We start from the raw sequence: 14,099 nt of genomic DNA on the forward strand, positions 1-14,099 counted from the left end.
TCTGGTCAGCAAGTTAAAGAAGTATGGGCTGGATGAATGCACTATAAGGTGGGTAGAAAGTTGGCTAGATTGTCGGGCTCAACGGGTAGTGATCAATGGCTCCATGTCTAGTTGGCAGCCGGTGTCAAGTGGAGTGCCCCAGGGGTCGGTCCTGGGGCCGCTTTTGTTCAATATCTTCATAAATGATCTGGAGGATGTTGTAGATTGCACTCTCAGCAAATTTGCGGATGATACTAAACTGGGAGGAGTGGTAGATACGCTGGAGGGCAGGGTAGGATACAGAGGGACCTAGACAAATTGGAGGATTGGGCCAAAAGAAATCTGATGAGGTTCAATAAGGATAAGAGCAGGGTCCTGCACTTAGGGCGGAAGAACCCAATGCACAGCTACAGACTAGGGACCGAATGGCTAGGCAGCAGTTCTGCGGAAAATGACCTAGGGGTGACAGTGGACGAGAAGCTGGATATGAGTCAGCAGTGTGCCCTTGTTGCCAAGAAGGCCAATGGCATTTTGGGATGTATAAGTAGGGGCATAGCGAGTAGATTGAGGGACGTGATCATCCCCCTCTATTTGACATTGGTGAGGCCTCATCTGGAGTACTGTGTCCAGTTTTGGGCCCCACACTACAAGAAGCATGTGGATAAATTGGAGAGAGTCCAGCGACGGGCAACAAAAATGATTAGGGGTCTGGAACACATGAGTTATGAGGAGAGGCTGAGGGAGCTGGGATTGTTTAGCCTGCAGAAGAGAAGAATGAGGGGGGATTTGATAGCTGCTTTCAACTACCTGAGAGGTGGTTCCAGAGAGGATCGTTCTAGACTATTCTCAGTGGTAGATGAGGACAGGACAAGGAGTAATGGTCTCAAGTTGCAGTGGGGGAGGTTTAGGTTGGATATTAGGAAAAACTTTTTCACTAGGAGGGTGGTGAAACACTGGAATGCGTTGCCTAGGGAGGTGGTGGAATCTCCTTCCTTAGAAGTTTTTAAGGTCAGGCTTGACAAAGCCCTGGCTGGGATGATTTAATTGGGGATTGGTCCTGCTTTTGAGCAGGGGGTTGGACTAGATGACCTCCTGAGGTCCCTTCCAACCCTGATATTCTATGAACACACTTCAAGTCACCTAAAATGGAATCCACATGAGAAAACACTCGAAGCAGAAAAACCGGATACCTACCTTTTGTAACAGTTGTTCTTTGAGATGTGTTGCTCATGTCCATTGCATTACCCATTCTTACCCTTCTGTCGGAGTTGCTGGCAAGAAGGAAATGAGAGGGCGTAAGGTCGTTGGCACCTAATATACCACTGCATGAGTGCGGCACTCAAGGGGGCACCACAGCCGACCCTACGGATACTGCTAAGGTAAAAGTCTCTGACAACTTCACGCAGGCGCACACGTACCTAGAATGGAATGGACATGAGCAACGCATCTCGAATAACCACAGTTACAAAAGATAGGTGACCGTTTTTTCTTTCCTGGTAAGTTCAGTGCACTAAAGTTATGGGGCAAACTGGCAACCGTTAAAATAATCAAGAAAATCATGCTGTCCAAAATGAAAGCACACAAATGAATAACTAGATTAGGAGGTAATTTGGTGTAGTGAATGGGGCACTGGGTCAGAAGACCTGGATTCTGTTCTCAGTTCTGTCATTGACCTGCTGTGACCTTGAGAAATCTACTTCATTTCTCTCTATCATTGTTTACCCTTCCATTCTTTGTCTTGTCTCTTTAGATTGTAAAATCATTAGGCAGGGATTGTTTCCCACTGTGTGTGTGTATGGTGCTTAGCACAAAGGGGCCCCAATCTCAGTTATTTACTGAAGTGCTCACAATGTGCTAGGTGTTTTCTGAATACTCAAGGACAATCCCTTCTCAGAGAGCCATGTAATCCAAGGATAAAGTAGACAGAGGTTAGAAAAGGATACAAGAACAATAGGCAAATTATATGCAAGTTAGATGCAAGTCAATTCAATTCAGTATAAGCAGCATGGTGGAAGTGGTTCTTTTAGAGGGGCTTAAACAAGGACAGGAGAGGCTCAGGGAACTGGGCTTGTTTAGTCTGCAGAAGAGAAGAGTGAGGGGGGATTTGATAGCAGCCTTTAACTACCTGAATTGTGGTTCCAAAGAGGATGGAGCTTGGCTGTTCTCACTGGTGACAGATGACGGAACAAGAAGCAGTGGTCTCAAGTTGCAGTGGGGGAGGTTTAGGTTGGATATTAGGAAAAACTTTTTCACTAGGAGGGTGGTGAAGCACTGGAATGGTTACCTAGGGAGGTGGTGGAATCTCCATCCTTAGAGGTCTTTAAGGCGCAGCTTGACAAAGCCTTGGCTGGGATGATTTAGTTGGGGTTGATCCTGCTTTGAGCAGGGGGTTGGACTAGATGACCTGCTGAGGTCTCTTCCAGCCCGAATCTTCTATGATTCTATGATAGGATAGGAGCTTTGTGGATGAGTCCAGGGAGAGCCTACCATGCTGAGGGAACTGTGCAGAAGATTTGTAGATGGTTATGTAAGAATCTGCCAGACAAGGCTGGGAGCATTGGTAAAGCAGAGGAGAAGGGGAGCAACATGAACCTTGATTAGGGAAAGGTGGAGCTGAGCTTTGCAGGGCATGGTAAATTTAAATTTGAGATTTGTGGAACCAATAGAGGGGTTCTGAAGGAGACATCACTTTCGCAAGACTATGATCAATTTTGTACAAAGTATGTCTTGTGAGGTGTCATTTGAAAACTCATCTACTGAGCATTATTGTCCTGGTAAAATGTGTGTACCAACGTTGTGTGTAAAGTTGTATGATTTTACTGTATTACATTGCTGAGACATGCGTGACGTTTAGAAAAGCAGCCCAAACCAGTTCCCTCGGAGACAAAAGGTTAGCCAGCACCTCAGCCAGGTGTCAACACAATCAAGTGTACTATTGCTGGGTTGAGTGGCCATTCTTTGGCAGGAAGAAGGGTGCGAGCAATACATTTACCTCTTGGCAGACAGACTTGCTGTCACCTGAACCCCTGTTGGAAATGATTCTCAAAGAAGAGAAATGCTGTAAGGGAGAACAGAGGACACACATCACCTCTCTCTCCGCACGGCATCAATAACGTTTGAAACACAAAGGAAGCGTCATTTAACTGGGGGAGTGGCCCCGACTGAAGGAGTTGAGCCAGTAAAACCATGGTGGTGAGAAAACCTTTGCTTTGACTTCATTTAGCTTTCTAAATTAGGTATTAGTTTGTATTTTATCTTTTATTTCTTTGTAAGCAATTCTGACTTTTATGCCTCATTACTTGTAATCATTTAAAATCTATCTTTCTGTAGTTAATAAACTTGTTTTATTGTTTACCTAAACCAGTGTGTTTGGATTGAAGTGTTTGGGACCCTCCATTTGAGATAACAAGATTTGTGCATATCATTTTCTATTAATTAAATGATGAACTTGCTATGAGCTTGTACCACACAGAAGGAAAGAGCTGGGCAGTACAAGATGCACATTTCTGGGGACAAGTCTGGGACTGGGAATTTGCTGGCTTTGCTCTGCAATATAATTCAGGAGTGGCTGGCTAGAAGCACTCATATATTCAGCTGAGAGTGATTTTGCATGTTGGAGGTTGTGTGAGAGCAGACCAGGAGTGGTGGTTCTCACAGTAAAGCAGTGTAAAAAGGGCACCCCAGGTTGGAGAGCTGAGGGGACACAGCTGTCCATCAGTCCAGATTGTACCCTGGGGAATGTCACAGTGACATGGTCAAATTGATGGTCACAGAAAATGTCTTTGGCTGCATTTCATTTGGATTTAAGAGGAGCAAAGCATTAATTTGGAGTCCAGAGAGGAGGATGAAATAGTAGTCAAGGAGAGACAAGGGGCTGAATTAGAGAGTTGGCTGTAGAAATAAAAAGGATGGATCTTAGCAACAATGAGGAGGTAGAATCAACAGTTTGGCTATGGCCAGGATATATTGGGCAAAAAATCAAAATAATCTTGAGATTGGAAACCTTAAGTAGAATGGAGAGTGATGAGGAAGGAGGGGAGTGGAGAGAATTTGGAAGGGAAGAGCAGTTCTGTCTTGGCCATCTGCAATTTAAGATAACAAGAAAACCAAAAGGAGATGTCGGGAGAAAAGCAGAGATTTGTGGGATTAGCTGGAAGGAGACAGGTCAGTTGTAGAGAAATAGTTTTGCAAGTCATCTGCATAGAAATGATAGCTGAAGCCTTGTGAGCTGATGATCATCCAGTGGAAGGGTGGAAAGTGAGAAAAGCAAAGAAAGGGCCAAGGACAGAGCCCTCTGAGTGAGCGGGGTGAGGAGGATCCACCAAAAGAGAGAGAGAAGAAACTGTAACAGAGATAAGAGGAAAAACCAGGAAGAAACAATGGGTAAAACTTTCAAAAGCACCTAGGTCACATTTTTAAAAGACTGGGGCACTTAGGAGCAAGAGTCCCATTGCTTTCAATAAGAGTTAGACTCCTAAGTACTCAGTCTCTTTTGAAAACAGGACTTAGGCTCGGAAGTTGCTTACGTGCTTCTGAAAATTTTACCCAGTGTCTCAAAATCCCAGCAAGTGTATGATGTCAAGATGGATCTACTGTGTTAAAAGCAGAAAAGAGGATGAGGATGGCGTAAAAGGCCCTGAGATTTGGCTAGGAAATAGTCATGAGAGCTGCTTCAGTAGAGTGGAGAGGTCAGAAGCCATATTGCAGGGGATCCAAGGTGGTGCTTGGGGAGTGAATGCCTTGATTTTAGACTGTACATTCAAAGCTTAGAGGTAAAGGGGAGGGGGGAGGTAAGTATCCAAAGAGACACATCAGAGTGAGGGATAGCTTTTTGAGGCTAGGGAAAAGCAGGACAGACTTATACTGTGAGGGTCAGGGATGGGGTGAGCCTGGGGACAGTGGAAGTACTTGTCCAGTTTTGGCATCAGGATTTCAAAAAGGATATTGCAAAATGGGGAAGGATTCAGAAAAGAGCCATAAGAAGACTTATGGTCTGAACACCAGCCTTACAATGAGAGACTAAAGCTCAGTTTATCAAAGGGAAGGATAACAATGGTTTAACCATGGGCTAGAAGTACCTACTTGGGGAGCAGATGTCTGATGAGAGGGCTGTTTAGCAGACAAAGACGTAACAATATCCAATGACTGGAAGCTGAAGCTAGATAATGTCAAACTAGACATAAGGTTCACATTTTTGTCAGTGAGGGTAACTAACCATTGGAACAACTTACCTAGAGATGCAGTGGATTCTCCATCACTTTAGATCTTTATATAAAAAATGTCTGTCTGTCTTAAAGATCTGCTCTAGCTCAGCCAGGAGTTTTCGCTTGACGCAGCAATCACTGGTTGAAATTCTATGGCTTGTTATGCAGGAATTCAGACAAGATGATTGTCCTTTAAAACTTATTTAAAAAAAAAAGTAAGGAGAGGCAAAGATATAGGATCACTGGGGCAGGTGGAGGGGTTAGGGTTGGAGAGAAGGCAATAGACTACTGGGGCTGTGATGGAGAAGGAGGTGAAAGTGTTGTGTGGGGGGAAGGGCAACTTTTACGGGCTCCAATTTGAGAAGGCTCCCAAGACACGTGGTGTTGCGACTTGGCACACAGGGTCGCAGTGCCTCTCAGGTCTGGCTCAGTGGCCCTTCGGTCACAATGGAGGGGCAGCTGGGCCAAACCTGAATGATGCCATGATGCCACTTGCTGGGAGCAGGGACCTAAGCCCAGTCTTTCAGGACAGGAGCCAAGCTGCTGCTGCAAGTTGAGTGTGTTGCAGACTCGTTCTTCAACAGCCCTACCCACCCCCCAAGACCTCCCCTGAATGGTCATTTTTTGGAAGGACAGGGGACCTCAGTTTCAGATTTTGTCTTGGGCCCCCCAAAACTTCTGCAACCTTGGCTGGTGCAGGGCAAAATGAGGGGTGATCCCTGTGGACTGAATTTTCTTTTTGAAGTATGCAAGTTCTTGCCACACAGGGCATGTGAGAAGGAAATTTGATATGATTGATCCATTTGATATTAACCACTTATGTCAGTGACCATGTGACTTCTGTGGGGTTGTTACTGTCTTGAAGTTATGAATAAATTGACACTTTAGTTGTGTGGCTAATTTATTACACCCTCTATACCAGTGTTTGTCAAATGGGAGGTGCCTACCTGAAAGGGGATCACAAGACTGTTGTAGGTGGATCGTGAGAGCAGCAGCTGCTGGCTGGGCACCCAGCTCTGAAGGCAGCAGCAGCGCAGAAGAAAGGATGGAATGGGATGGTGTTGCCATCCTTTCTTCTGCGCTGCTGCTGGCAGCAGCACTGCCTTCAGCTGCTGGCTGGGCATCCAACTCTGAAGGCAGCACTGCTTCCAGCAGCTGCGCAGAAGTACGGGTGGCATGGTATGCCGGGGGTTGTCACAGCCTGAAATATTTTCAAAGGGTTTCCAGTCGGCCCCCCCCATCTCACCACCCCCCCCCAAAAAAAAAAGAAAAGAAAAGCTTATACCCTTAGTGCTTTGAGAAGTTGGGGCCGAATTACTTTTTTTTTTTTTTAACACACTAGTCATTTTTGAAGAACATGAATAACATAGTGCAAAACAAATGTGTGCAGAGCCACCAGCCATTTATACCTTGTAGCTGTGGTCCTCTTCCTCCTACCCTGTTCTCTTTTGTTGCTGTCTTCTCTTATAACATCAAGACTGTTTATAGACTTGTCAACTCTTCTGACCTGGGACTGTCCTTTTTGTTTATCAAGCACCTCACACATTTTGGGTCCAATGTGTATAATAGTAGGGCTTTTGAATGAGTAGATGGGTCAGAAGTTGGGACAATAGCTATGAAAAGGATTCGGGAACCTTAAACAATGTTTTTACCCCTAAATTTCTGCCTGAGAGGCATCTTCATCATACCACCTTGACCAAGTTTTTGGTCTGCCGTGATTTTTAAGAGAGGGGCTTGCCTCTTGGAATTGGGGCAAAGCAGGGGTAATGTGAGTCCTTTGTGATGGATGAAGCAGGGGAAGAAGCCAAGAAGGAGGGGCTCATGTCCTTGAATATCTGCAGCTGGAACTTCAGCCTTTTTCGCGAGCTGAATAAGCGGGTGGACGTGGAATATTTTTTCATTTTTGAGTTCATATACAACTATAGTGAACTGAACTTTGAGATAAAGCCTGTAAACTGAATAAAGTTATATTTGGTTCATGAATTTTGGATTATGTATAGGACAGAGGGAAACTCATGCTCTACACTTTTCCTCCTCAGCTCTGTAGCATTGTGTAAACTTCTCCAGTATGGTATCAACAGTGATGACAAGCGCCTGCAGGACATTAGGGTGAAGGGTGAAGAAATATTCAATATGGATGAGGGAATACGCACACGATCCAAATCAGCCAAAAGTAAGTAATCAGATTGCTCTAACAGGGTTGGGTCTATAAATATTACCTCGTGGTACACTTGGAAAGCCTCTAAAAGATTTTCTAGGTCTCCTGCGGTTTTGTTGGGTATGTTGCTATTACAGAAAAGACTTTTTTTTATTGGAACTTTCCCAAAGTTAGCAAGATTAATATACCTATTAATTGCTTACCAAATTCTTGTTTGGGTTTGGGAGCATTGCTCTTACATTTCTAATTTAAGATTAGGGGAAATTAGAAGGCTCATGAGGTGTGGAGCCCTTCAACTGCTATGTCAGTAGATCAAATTCATTCCTAGCTGAAGGACCTAAAATTGATACCATCGGGATGCTTGGTATTTAACTCTGTGAAATGAGCTTTCAGTGGACAATATTGGTAATCACAGTAGAGGAAATGAAGGACTGACTTGCCCAATGAGTCTGAAGTTACCACCACTAGGTGATAGAGTATACTTTACACCAGGGGCATGGCTCATGGGATTGGGGGGCAGCTTAGTAGAAACTTGCACTATGGTCATGCTCTCCCTGAAGGACTTCAGTCTCTAGTGCATTAAACCCAGCATCCTTAATCAGCATTACATTTAATTTAAAATAAGTGTTTCTCCTGATAGGTTGGGAAGCCACCGGCCTAGACTATTTAACAGTGTGGGCTGCATACGAAGCTCTCTGTGTTGTGTTATGTGGGCTGCATCCACACAATATATGTACTACCTCTGTGGCCCTGCGGATGTCACATGGGCTGCAGCTGTGTGCTAATTTGGCCCTGCGGGCTAAGAACCACTAATCTAGGCTTTTTGGTGTGTTTCCTTTGCAGAGATCTGTCATAGTAATTGTATTGTGGTAGGCCCTAGTGACCCCTAGTGGCCCCTCAGTTGAGGGAGGCATTACACACCCATGACAAAATGTTCCCTGCCCTACAGAGCTCTCTATCAAAGATGTCAATCCTGCACCTTATTGTTTTGGGCCCAAGGATCTGCTCACAGGTGACAGGATTGAGATCTTAGAAAGTAACATGTGGAGCTGCACTGGGGAATACAGGATGTAAGCAGCAGTTGCAACACACTTGCTGTCTCCTCACCGAAAAAAGCTACAGGAACATTGTCTGCATAAACACTTCATCACAGAGAATAACTGCCACCACTTCTTTGTTTCACAAGATCTTGGTTTCTTAGAGAGGAGTTGAGATAGTAGTTTACCATCTCTATGTAACATACATTTATTCAGTCTCACTAGGGCTGTCACGCTGAGTTGTCTCATCTGGGGCACTAAAACTTAATATTTAACTCCAAGTGTACTAGTTTTATTGTACCTTCTCCCCTCACTCAAAGGTACTTTTAGAAAGTTCTTGTGGCACTCCCCCTCTGTCTGCTAGTCACTTTGCTAGCCCCACAGTATAACTCTGATTGAGACATTGGGCAACCGGCATCAACATCGGTGCATAATAAATAAGTAGCATTGGATTGAGATGAGAATAGTGCTGGCTTCAGCTACAGGAACGGAAAGGAATTTTTTGAACGTTTGTTTGGTAAAGTAACGTTGATTTTTGTAGAGTTTCTGCCCCTGTGTTTTAGTGACTAAGGGTTACCGCTCCAGGGTGACTGTGCTGTGCTATGTGTTGGCCGGGTACTCATTTGAATGATGTGATGATGCCAGCTCCTGCTCCCATGGAAGTCAGTAGCAAAACCCTAATTGGTTTTTAGTAATAGTAGGATTCAGTCCCTAAATTGAAGATTGGGTTTGGGATCCAAACGCTGATCCTTAGCATCGTTCTAGACTGCCAAGCTAAAGCAATTTCTCAGCATTGCTGTGTCTAAGTTACTGTGACAAATGTTCATTAGACCCTGTTCTCTAAGTGAGATCCTGACTCGTTATTCTTTGAAGCTTTCAGTTTTATTCACTTTACAATCCAAATCAGAAACTTGAACTTTATTCCAATATTTAATACAAATAGAACTCCCTTTTTTTGAATGATCTAATAATCAAACAGAACTCTTGAAAATATGCTTATTACTTAAACTTTTTCCCAGTTTTTTTTATTTTTTGGGCCTGATACAGAATTAGTAAGTATTTTGGGTTCTTCCTCTATCTTTTTTTTTTTTGCCTTCAGTGTTTTTGTTTCATGCATCAATGTTGCATAACCATGAAGAGGGAGGTGGGCATGTAAGAATTGAATGTGCACAATTGTTAAATTTTGATGTAACTTTGGTCCTGCTCAGTTTGTTGTATTTAAGAGGTTTATTAATTTGAAACTAATGTCCTGAAGAGCATTCAGATGAAGCAATAGGCTACACATTTATATTACCAGTAGCACCTGAGACCCCAACTGAGATTGGAGCCCAGTTGTGCAAACACATAGGAAGAGTCAGCACCTGCTTCAAATAGCTTACAATGTAAATAGAGAATATAATATTACTTCCACTGCCCTACCCTTTATCTCCATTTTACAGATGGAGAACTGAGATGCATTTGTTCCATCATTAGTTACAACTCTTCAGTATTTGCCCTTACACTTTTTACTGGTGTTAGGCAGATAATGGAGTTGAAATTCAGATTTGGTTGATACAAGATTTTGTCCTCCAGGTGCTTCATCAACTTCGGAAACAAAACAAGAATTTTCAAAAGCGTCTAGTGACTTTGGGTGCCTCAGTTTGTGGCTGCCCCACTGGAGATGTATTATAGGAGTCCGATGTTCAGAAATTCTGACTGCTTGTCCCCTTGAGGTGTGTCAAGTCGGGTTCCCAAAATCACTAGTCTCTTTAGAAAATCTTAGCTTAATAAAATTTAGTCAGTAATTGTGATGACAAATAAACATTTTAATATTGGTGAAAGAGGACTGAAGTCCTCTTGTATTGTATTGTAGGTATTGTACGGGCAGCTGCAGTGCAAGCTTCTTACACACTGCCCTGCCAGCGCAGCTCAGCCCTGACTTTATGTACTGCATTTAGAAGTAGGATATTGTTTTTGTCCTTATTTGTGAAGAGGGGACTTGTAGGACATTCTACATAGACTGTCAAACAGTCTTCCAATAGTAATATGGATACTACTCCAATGCAATGCAATTCCAATAGTAAGCTTGTTTTAAGCTTTAGAATCATGGAATATCAGGGTTGGAAGGGACCTCAGGAGGTCATCTAGTCCAATCCCCACTCAAAGCAGGACCAACCCCAACTAAATCATCCCAGCCAGGGCTTTGTCGAGCCAGGCCTTAAAAACCTCTAAGGAAGGCAATTCCACCACCTCCATAGGTAACCCATTCCAGTGCTTCACCACCCTCCTAGTGAAATAGTGTTTCCTATTATCCAACCTAGACCTCCCCCACTGCAACTTTAGACCATTGCTCCTTGTTCTGCCATCTGCCACCACTGAGAACAGCCTAGCTCCACCCTTTAGATTGTTAAGCTTTTGGAATACAGTAACTCCTTACTCAAAGTCGTCCCAGTTAATGTTGTTTCGTTGTTACGTTGCTGATCAATTAGAGAACATACTCGTTTAAAGTTGTGCAATGCTCCCTTATAACGTAGTTTGGCAGCTGCCTGCTTTGTCCACTGCTTGCAGGAAGAGCAGCCCATTGGAGCTGGTGGGGGCTTGGAACCAGGGTGGGCCAGCAGCCCCCCCCCCCCATCAGCTTCCTGTTCCCCTAAGTTCCCTGTGCGGCAGCTGCCCAACAGGCTATCAGTTGCTGGACAGTTCAGCTGTCCCTCCCCCCACTGCCTTGGAGCTGCTCCTGGGAGCCTCCTGCTTGCTGTGCAGGAGGGTGGGGGGGAATGGGAGGTAATGTCAGGTTGTCCCCCTTTTCGTGTCCCCCCGCTTCCTTTACCCCATTTCCACAGAGCGGGGATTGGGGGGGGGGAAATGACAGGGCTCAGAACTGAGGGAGCTTGCAGCAGCTGCTGTCTCAACTTGTTGATCTACTTAAAAAGGCAGTGTACTTAGAGTGGGGACCGCGTACTTAAAGGGGCAATACATGTCTCACACTCACACGGTGTGTCTCTGCCATGCTGTCTCCACTCCCTCCATTCGTGCTGCCTTGTAGAGTATGAGGTTACATTAACAACGTGTTTAACCCTAGAGAGCTCAGCTGAGTGCTAGTTCATCATTTAGCAGCAAGGCATTCCCTGGGAAGAATCCCACCCTCTTCCAACCTCTGACTTCACCACCTCAACCAAGCTTCACAATCATCATCATTGCTGTGTACAGTATTAAATTGTTTGTGTAAAACTTATACTGTGTGTGTATATATGTGTGTGTGTGTGTGTGTGTGTGTGTGTATATGTATATATAAAAAATATAGTCTTTGGCAAAAAAAAAAAAATGTCCCCGAACCTAACCCCCCCCATTTACATTAATTCTTATGGGGAAATTGGATTCGCTTAACATTGTTTTACTTAAAGTAGCATTTTTCAGGAACATAACTACAACGTTAAGCGTGGAGTTACTGTAGTTACTGCTTTCGTTGTGTCTGTACAGTCCCTATTGCACAGGTGCCCTGATCCATGATTGGGGCCCCTAAGCATTACTGCAATACAAATAATTCATTACTTTGGTGATTTGACCTGGACTGGATTTGAACTAGTAATTTAGATCTGGAAGGCTCTGTATTCCATAACCTGGCTTCTAGGCCATAGTTCCCACCAAGGCAATATTTACACTTTAAAATAAATGTTGAACACAGTTCTTGTGGCCTTTAAGAAACCTGTTTCAAGGACCGTTTGATATGTCTTTTGAGTTCACAACCTGAGATTATATAAAAGAGTGAACATATGAGCAACATGAGAACTGTTTGCCACCAGTAATACCCACAGGGAAAGAAAAAAGTGAAGTTGGAAAGGCTAATAGCTTTAACCTACTGCGTCAATCTTTCGCCTGTCAGTCATTTAATGAACAATGATCATCTTTAGTTTTGTCTTGGACCCTTAAAGTCTCAGTGTGGTTGCTAATTGACTAGTTGAAGTTTCAGATTGTCCTTGCTTAACTCACATAATGTACAATTACACCTCAGTGTTTGCTTAGTTCAGGGGATTTGACACTTGTCTTGTTTATATATATGTTCAATGGTGCCAGAATATCTGCTTGATTGTGGTAGTTAAATGCAGCTCTCTGAGAAGAACGTTTTCATATAAAAGTGTAGTTCTGTTCAGTGAACCTTTCCAGCCTGTATTGAAACAAGATTGTTTTACTTGCTTTGAAGATTCTTATTTAGTTTGTTAAAAGGCAAGGTTATTTATGTATTCCTTCCTCTGGTCTTACAGATCCTGAACGCTGGACAAACATTCCGTTGTTAGTAAAAATCTTAAAATTAATAATAAATGAACTTTCTAACGCAATGGAAGCAAATGCGTCACGCCAGACAGCTGCAGACTGGAATCAAGGTACCAAACAGGGGTGGCTTTTTCCTTTCAGATGATGAAGAATGAATGGAGCAGCTGAGCTGCTAGCAAAAATATGCAATCTCATTAAAAACAGCTACTATACTATACTAGAGAATTGGAAGGTAGTAAATATTGTACCTATATTGAAAAAGAGCTCTAGAGTGATTCGTTAAATTACAGATCAGCCAGCTTCACACATGTTCCTGGTAAACTGGTCAAAATGATCTTTGAAAATAGAATAACTGATCTGGAAGATTACAGAATAAGATCTAACCCGCACAGTTTCTCCAAAAGAAAGTTCTGCTGCACTACTCAGTTAGAATTCTTTAAATGTGTCAAAGTAGGGGATAAAGGAGGAACCGCTTTGACATAATCTAAACTTTCAAAAAGCCCATTGACAAGGTCCATCTTACAAGATTGCTAAAGAAACTAAGTAGTTATAGGGCGAGGCGCAAAGTATTGTGGTTGATCTAATACATGGTCAGCTCTCATCATGGCACAAGGTGAACAGCAGCAGGCCTCAAGGTTCTGTGCTGAGACTCGTTTTTAATAAAGATCTGGAAAAGGGGGTGAGTAGTGAGGTGGCCAAATTTGCATGGGTCACCCAAAATTATTGAGCTCTTGCTCAGCCAGAAGGTATTTGCTGGATGCAGAAATGACCATATGAATTTCTCTGGCCTGTGTTATTTAGGAGTTCAGATTAGATTATCCTAAGAGGTCCCTTCTGGCATTAAAGTCTGTTACTGGCCCATTTCCTGCCCCTAAGTCTGATCCCCTGGAGTGCGGGGAACCTTTGGACCAGATACTGGTTCCCAAAACCATGTTCAGCTCTAATCTGTCTCAGAGTGGGAGTTAATTGACACAGGCCATTATGGAAAAGTGTGCATGGCCATTGGCACCAAAACAGGTGACTTGGGGCTTCCCCAATGTTGGTTTCCAAAGAACCCTTGGTGTCAGTGCCTGGACCGTGAGAATCCATCTTAGAATGGCATTAAGACACTGGTTCTGACCCTTTTCCCTGGGTGCCAGCACATAAGACCAAGGTACCAAATGGGTGCTGAATGCTCCTGATGGGTGGTATTCCAGTCCTGTGTTTCTGCTTCTGTCTGCTGCTCCTCATACCAAGGAAAGTACAAGTAGAACAGGAAGGAGGACTCCTGAACAGGACCAACCTAGAAAGAAACAGGAAAAGAGGCATTCTCACGTTTCCTTAATTCAGAGGATTGCACCTCAGATTTGAAGACACTAATTCTAGGGGCCAACCTAACTGGGAATGCCTAGGGACCAGGGGGAGACAAGCGAGCAAGACAAGGGGGAGACCAGCAAGGGTACGCCCCCCTCATAATCTGTGTGTCCCTGC

The 14,099-nt window shown here is 43.8% G+C and overlaps 1 protein-coding gene across 6 annotated transcripts in view; it reads left to right on the plus strand.

Moving 5' to 3' along the window:
• IPO9 (importin 9) overlaps positions 1 to 14,099 on the plus strand; it is a 204,363-nt gene that overhangs the window by 147,237 nt on the left and 43,027 nt on the right. For 5 of the 6 annotated variants that reach the window (XM_073320210.2, XM_073320212.2, XM_073320214.2 and 2 more), the window contains 2 exons: positions 7,223 to 7,356; positions 12,620 to 12,739. In XM_073320210.2, coding sequence (XP_073176311.1) covers positions 7,223 to 7,356; positions 12,620 to 12,739 — 254 coding nt within the window. The remainder of the gene's footprint in view (positions 1 to 7,222; positions 7,357 to 12,619; positions 12,740 to 14,099) is intronic. The other variant, XM_073320215.2, reaches the window with a different exon arrangement.

Source organism: Lepidochelys kempii, chromosome 21 (genome assembly GCF_965140285.1).
Source record: "Lepidochelys kempii isolate rLepKem1 chromosome 21, rLepKem1.hap1, whole genome shotgun sequence".
Lineage (NCBI taxonomy): Eukaryota > Metazoa > Chordata > Testudines > Cheloniidae > Lepidochelys > Lepidochelys kempii.